Source organism: Corvus brachyrhynchos, unplaced genomic scaffold (genome assembly GCF_000691975.1).
Source record: "Corvus brachyrhynchos isolate BGI_N302 unplaced genomic scaffold, ASM69197v1 scaffold283, whole genome shotgun sequence".
Taxonomy (NCBI): domain Eukaryota; kingdom Metazoa; phylum Chordata; class Aves; order Passeriformes; family Corvidae; genus Corvus; species Corvus brachyrhynchos.
Genome location: NW_008237409.1, coordinates 3,667,255 through 3,674,240, shown reverse-complemented (window position 1 = coordinate 3,674,240; position 6,986 = coordinate 3,667,255). Strand labels below are relative to the sequence as shown.

Genomic DNA, 6,986 nt, shown 5'->3' with positions numbered 1-6,986 from the left:
CCGGACATGGGCGTTCGGCTGACCCGTGGCGTGTTGGTACCTGCGGGAGGGCGCCCGGTGGAAAGTCCCTTCTTCCCATGAGCAGCGCCTGCTCCTGGCGCTGGGCTCTCGCCATGGACACTATGAAAACCACCTACATCGTGCTGGAGCTCATCATCGCCGTGCTCTCCATCGCTGGCAACGTGCTGGTCTGCTGGGCTGTGGCCATCAACAGCACCTTGAAGAACGCCACCAACTATTTCCTGGTGTCGCTGGCCGTGGCGGATATCGCCGTGGGGTTGTTGGCCATTCCTTTCGCCATCACCATCAGCATCGGGTTCCAGGTGGATTTTCACAGCTGCCTCTTCTTCGCCTGCTTCGTGCTGGTGCTGACACAAAGCTCCATTTTCAGCTTGCTGGCGGTGGCCATCGACAGGTACCTGGCTATTAAGATCCCACTGAGGTAAGAGATTGGAGTGGGAATGAGCATCCACATTCCCTGACAGCCTGGGCTCTGATCTTCCTGCTCTTAGCGTGCAGGAACTTCTTCTAATCTCTTGCGCTGCCCCAAAAGTTTTGCTGCTCACAGGTGATGGAAGTAACAGAGGTTTTGCATTCACTCCCTGCAGGACTGGGGTCAGTATCCCACCTCTTGCACTTTCTTGAGGATGTTTGCCTTGGGAGGGTCAGTGGCTTCTCGGGGGGGCCGTGCCGTGATGTAATGCTGTGTTTGGGATGGTTGTGGCTCATCTGTGTAGGTATTTATACAGCCCCTTTATTGTGGTGTCCAGGCATCTCCCAGGTAGTTAAATACAGGAGCATTAATTCCTCCTGCAAAAGGAGAAGAGGGAAGCAGAAAAACTTCACATGTCAGATTTTAGAGATGTACAGCTCAGAGTCTCATCCAAGTGCAGCATCCAAGACATGAATTGATTTCCTTCTAATTCATGGGAGTTGAATTAAAAAGGGGAAAACTGTATGGGTGTAAGATACAGGCTCATCACTAATGAGCTGGTGCAGCAGCTTCTTAAGCCGGAGTGCACCAAACCCCGGCTTTGCATTATGAACGACCTGAGTTTGTTCATCTCAGTCTCCTCTGTATCTCAGTTGTCCTTCCCTGAGAATAAGACACTGATGGAGCCCTCTCGGGAGTCTGGGACAGCTCCAGGGACTGCCAGGAGCAGAGGCTGTGGGGAAGCAGGGCAGATGCGACGCAGGGACCTCAGCTGAACTCCGGAAAGCCGCAGCTTTCCTGGGTTCTGCTCGTCCCCGGCATCTCCCTTCATTGCACGAGCAATGAAGTCACCCTAAAATGACTTGAAAAAAAAACCCCTTTCACTCTGTTCTGGCACCTTGCATCGGAGGCCTCCCATAGGTTGGGCAAATATGAGTTAGTCATGGGGCAGAGGTGGAAAAGCGTGGCTGTGTGTCACCGGAGCTCGGCGCGTGGAAATTCCGGGGGACGTCGCGCAAGCGGGAGCAGACCTGCAGCAGAGCGGGGCAGGAACAGGGGCATGGGCAGGGATAGGGGCAGGGACAGGTGGTTTCCAGCATCCCTGACCTTGTTTCTGACCCTTCCAGCCACCCAGCCGGGCTCACAGAGCCACCCTGGCTCTGGAAAATGCTTTGGTGCCTCTTCCATCCTTTCACTTGCGGCTTTCTCGGGATGGGGAAGCGGCACAGCAGCAGCTACAGAAGCAGGTCAGATTTATAAGTTTCAGTTTAATCACACCCCTGGCCACAAGCTGTCAGGCAATAACTCTATTTCTGTACCACAAACACTTTCTGCAGCTGAGGAAACTGTTGTGAGGGGTTTCTGCTCTGCTGAGATCTGGGGGGAAGCAGAGGATCAGAAATGCTCCGAGGGATCGTTCCTGTGCTTGCAGAAGGGAAGTGGCTTTGCCAACTGACAAAACAGCCAGTATTTCCTCCATTCTTTTTTTGCCCAGTCCTGGTCTTGGGCAGGTTTGCTCGACTCTGTCAGGGCAGTTCATCCCAGGGCAGTTTTGCCTTGCTTTGGGATTCTTTCCCAGCGTCGCTTTCCTCACCCCATCTCACGCCAAAGCTTTTATTCCATTTGCACAAACGTCTTTATTCCTATGAGTGCTTTCAAGCTGGACACAAATGGAGACCAAGGAGTCCCATCCTAGGCCGGCTGAAGTGCGAAATTTGGATTAAACTCCATCTTGGCATTGAGGCCCATTCCACTGCTCTCAAGAAGGGACCAGCAAGTAAAAAACTCCTTTCAAAGGAGGGGGGTTGCCCCTGTGAGGAGAGCAGGACAATGGACAGGCCACTGCCCCGGTGACAGGAGGTTTAGGGACTGACACTGAAAGGCTTTTTTTAGTTGTACAGCCAAGATGAAGAGGGGGTAGAGGAGATTATAAATGTACACGGGTAAAACACTTCTGTGCTGCACCGGGGTTTTCCCAGCAAGGCTTGGGGAGAGTTTTCTCATCAGCATCGTTATTCCTGGGGGGCTCCACAGTGCTGCTGGCAGGGAAAGGAGAGAAACTTCTCCCACCACCCTCTCTGGGCAGGAGCACGTGCCGTTTCTGGAAGCAGGTCATCAGTTTCTAGGAATGGAGACTGTAGGAAAAGCTTTCCTCATTTAAACACTTATTCTGGAGGCCAATGCAGAGGCTGATACCAAACCATGGAGTATTAGATGTTTAAGAAAATGATTTGTGCCTAGCCCTGTCCAGCAATTACAAGAAATAACGAGGTTGTTGCAGAGCAGATGAGTGTCCCTGTCACATCCAGTGCTCCATCAGCTCCCTGAGGAAAGCTCAGCAGGGACATTAAGGACTGGCTGTGCCACATTATTTCATACCCTTTCAGAGCTGTTTGAGAGGCTGGGCAGGCCTGTGGGCTGGGGTGCACAGCAGAACTTTGCATTACAGCCAGGCTAATAATGGATTTTTCAGCGCTGTGGCTGAACTGAAAAATCCCATGGGGAAAATTGTTTCAGTGAAACTGGAACAGCGATGTTGGGAGGTTTCAGTGAAGCAAAGTGATCCTGACCAACCTGGCAGATTTTGGGTTGAGTTGCCCAACCCTTCCAATGTGGCTGTGCTGCTCTTGGAGGCCAAGACCTCCTTGCTGGGGAAGGAACTGACAACTTCTCATCTGGAGAATTGCAGAACAAAAATCTCATTTTAAAAATGGTGGTTTCGAACCCTCCCTCTTCTGGCTAAAAATATTTGCTGAATTTGACCCTAAGCCATGAATTCTTTCTGTCCCTCAAAACTCGTATTTTTTCTTGTTTGCTTTTGATGAATTTACTGTTTGTGGAGAAGCCCCCACCCACGCTGCCCATTCTGTGCAGCTGCAGCTCTGAGCCCTTCCCTGGGTCCCTTCTCCCTTGGCCCCCACCAGGATGCAGCTCCTTGTCCTCGGACACTCCGTCCCTGCCGCGTTTCCCACACCCTCCTGGGCACTGCCACCCCAGTGTGCCCATCCCTGTGCCCAGGGACACAGCTCCATCCCAGCTCTCCTCTGCCAGCCTGAACCCCCACAGCACTTTCTCTAAGCAGAATATCCAAGGCAGAGAATCAAGCATCTCTCAGCAGCAGCAGCAGCAAATCCATCCTGCAGAGAGCACTTGGCACAGAGGTTTTTGCTCTCTGGCTTCCTCCGGGGCTGGATTTCACCTCACAGTCCTGTAGCTGGGAGCCAAATAAGATTTGTAGGTGGAATAAAACAGTTTCCTTTTATTTGCATTAACCCAAATCCTTTGGCATGGTGAAAAATTGTAGGTACGGATGGATGCCTGGAACAAACGTGTCAGGGATTAGGGAGGGAGAAGAGGATCGGGATTTAGAGAGCAAAGGGAGAGTGAAACACGGAGTAACCCCACGCTGTGTGTGCCCCTGTCCACTGGTAGCTCCTGCAGGACAGTGAATGTGCTGCCTGGCAAACATCCCAGCTGGCACCTGCCGAGGGAAAATCATCCCCAGTTCCCTGGGAGTTGAGCTGATCTGCTGCTTGCCCTGGGTTTAGTTCTCCCCCATCTTCAACTTTACCCCGAGCAGAAGTGCAGGACTGATGTTCCAGGGAAGCTTTGCCATGAACTGGAGCAGAGTACCAGCCACATCCCCTCCCTTTTTGCACATCTTCGAGCCCTTGCTGCCCCTCCTGCAGCCAGAGGATCCTCGTATGGATTCACAGCCAGTTAACGGGATCGGGATCTGTTAATGGTGCTGCCCTAATCTGCCTCTGCTCCTGCCAGGCTCCCACAGGAGCTGCTGCTGCCCCCCTTAGCTGGGACATGAGGAAGGCAACAGTGCAGCTCCTTCCTGCAGTCCTCGTGGGACAGATTAAATTTGGGTTGTTGCTGCTTTTCCCTCGTCCTTTCCAGAGGTGGCTTGGCTGATGCTGAGGCTCTGCCTGCCCTCTGCGGCAGAGGAGGGGCTCCCTCTGTGTGCCCCAGCACAGATTTGTTCCCAGATCCCTTTCAGCTCCCAGCTTGTCATTCAGCAAAGCAAACTGGTGGGGTTTGATGCCAAGTGGGAGGGCTGGAGCCACTGGGGAGCAGGACAAATCCTCTTGGTGTTCACCTGGCACTCTGTGTGTGCCACCAGCAGCTGCTCTTCCTCCCCTGCCCTTGCCTCATTTCCTTTAGTCCTTGCACTGCCCGGGCGTGTTCTGCTGCTCCCGTGTGGCTCTCGTGCTGTGCCCACTCCCTGAGCAGCACAGGAGGCATCCTGATTCCTGATTCCTGCTTCCAGAGCCTCTCCATCCCTCAGGAGGCTGTGCCTGGCCTTGGTTATCACTGAGTTATTAACTTAAAATGTCAGAAACCCAGCAAGGGCAGGAGGGCCGGGGTGTTGGCTTGAGCAATGGAGCTGTCACATCTTTAGGGAAGTTTGTGTCAGCCAAGCTGGGCTCAGGGGATGTGGGAGGATCTTTAAGGGCTGCCACTCGCTCCAGCCTTCGGATGCAGCCAAAACACAACAACAAAATCGGGAATAATCACTTGTGCCCTCGTGGCAATAAAGTAGAGAGGGGAAATCGCAGCTACTTTTAGCTGTGAGCAGCCTGGTTTCCTTAAAATGCATGTCCCAGATTGTTACATCTTTCCTGCACCCCCAAGGCCACTTCCCTCCCAAAAAAACCAAAGTCCTGACAGGAAAAGGAATTGTCTTTGGGAGCTCTGCCCTCCTGCAGAGCTGGGGGGCAGCAGAGATGCCAGAGAGCATCAGGGATGTCAGGGTTGGTTCCAGGCTGTTGGCTGAGGGCACTGTTCTCCAGGCTGAGCCAGAACCCAGATCTAGATCGGATTTAGGAGGTTTTTTCCATTTTGGCCAGCTCAATCTGTAAAAGTACAGGTTAATTTTAAGATGTAAAAAAAAAAAAAAGCAGCTTTTGAAATCCAGCAGGATTTTGCTCCAGAAGATCTTTTGACCTCTCCCAGCAAAAAATACACGAAACCGAAATGTTTTGGCAGGAACTGTTTTAAAGTTGCAAGTTTTTGCTTTGTTAATTATCGAGCTGCTGCTTGGGATTTTTATGAATTTGCTGTTTGTCAGAACAGTGAGACCAGACCACAAAACTGAGTCTTTGAGGAGTGTTCTGCCCCGGCCCTGGGCTGCCCCAGGCAGTGAACACATGGGGGTTTGGGGACTCCTCTTACTGTACTTGATCTGCAAGATGCCAGGAATTAGTGACTCCAGCTGTGCCTACAGATGTGTCAGTCCTGTCCCCGCCCCACCAGCTCTCAGGCTTGGAGAAGGGACAGGGTTTAGGGAATCTGTGCAATCCAAAGGGAGGATTAACTCCTAATCCAATGGATGACATCAGGCCTGGGTATGAGCCACAAATAACCTGGGAGTGCATCAGTGGGGATGTGTCCCTGTGTGTGTGTCCCTTCAGGGCCATGTGGGCACTGGTGTCACTGTGACCAGAGCTGCTGGACCCTGGACAAGGGACAGAGCACAGTCCCTGCAGGAGCAGCTCTTGGCCACATCCCCCCTTCCCACTGCTCAAACCTTCCATGGATGTGCCCCTTGTGCTGCAGTGGCACAGCTGGCACAGGCCTGGGAGCTCCGTGCAGCCTGGCAGTGCCCAGGCAGGGAGGAGAGGACGGGATGGGCTCCTGGAGCTGCTGGAATAGGCTGGGATGAGGCTCCGATGGGCTCGGTGCTGACCCTGGCAGATCGCCCAGCCCCTGGGGAGGTTGGTCAGGGCTCTGCAGTGAGGGCAGGTGAGCAGCAGCTGGGTGGGGCTGGGGGGTGGGAAGGCAGCGGTCTGGAAGCTTTGGGAAGGGATTTAGCACCCCTTTCATTGCAGAAAGAGGGATCCAGCAGAGATCTGCCATCTCCCACCCTTATCTGTTATCGGAGTGAGCAGGGCACTGGGAGGGGCAGCGGTCAGCACTGTTTGGGATCACACCCGCACAGCTGGCTCTGAATCCCAGTCCCTATCTCACCTCTGCCAGGCACCTTTAACTCAGCGAGGCCTGACCCTCGGGGAGGTTCGGAATGGCAAAAAGTCCCAGCCCCAGGCCCCAGCAGGCTGATAACGCAGGGCTGCAGAGCCCCGGGGGAGGCTGCTGCTGAGGAGGGGCTCAGGTCTTAGAGAGTGGTTGAGTTCTAGGACTCAGAAACACATCATGGAGCACAAAGCACCAGTATCACACTGATTCCACACCAGTATCACACCAGTATCACACCAGTATCGCATCCTCCTGCCGGCACAGGGACGTCTTGGGGCAGCTGCTGCTGTTAGGATGTCAGGGGATGCTGGAGTGTGAGAGCAGCGTGCAGGGAGAGGGGGCTGAGCTCATTTCCTTCCTGTGCTCCGGGGCTCTGTTGGCCTCTGTTTGCCCCAGCCCGGGGTGGCCCAGCCCGCCCCGCTCACGCCCCCGGGTGTCTGAGCTCAGCTTTCAGCCACTTTTTCTCACCCTGCCGAGCGAGCGAACGCCGACAGACCCCGAGATCTCAACCGCAAATCCCTCGGGGCTGCTGTGAGAGGCGTGAGAGAGGCCCCCACACCTCGCCAGCCCT

General features: G+C 54.0%; 2 protein-coding genes across 3 annotated transcripts in view; one reads left to right on the top strand and one right to left on the bottom strand.

Moving 5' to 3' along the window:
- Nucleotides 1–6: 6 nt before the first annotated feature.
- Nucleotides 7–6,986, top strand: part of LOC103613350 (adenosine receptor A2b) — a 28,761-nt gene continuing 21,781 nt past the window's right edge. For both annotated transcript variants that reach the window (XM_008631123.2, XM_017731028.1), the window contains exon 1: nt 7–442. In XM_008631123.2, coding sequence (XP_008629345.2) covers nt 78–442 — 365 coding nt within the window. In that variant the 5' untranslated portion in view covers nt 7–77. The remainder of the gene's footprint in view (nt 443–6,986) is intronic.
- Nucleotides 452–6,986, bottom strand: part of ZSWIM7 (zinc finger SWIM-type containing 7) — a 24,944-nt gene continuing 18,409 nt past the window's right edge. The window contains 2 exon segments of the mRNA XM_017731030.1: nt 452–4,086; nt 4,088–4,132. Of these exon segments, the coding sequence (XP_017586519.1) occupies nt 3,799–4,086; nt 4,088–4,132 (333 nt within the window). The 3' untranslated portion in view covers nt 452–3,798.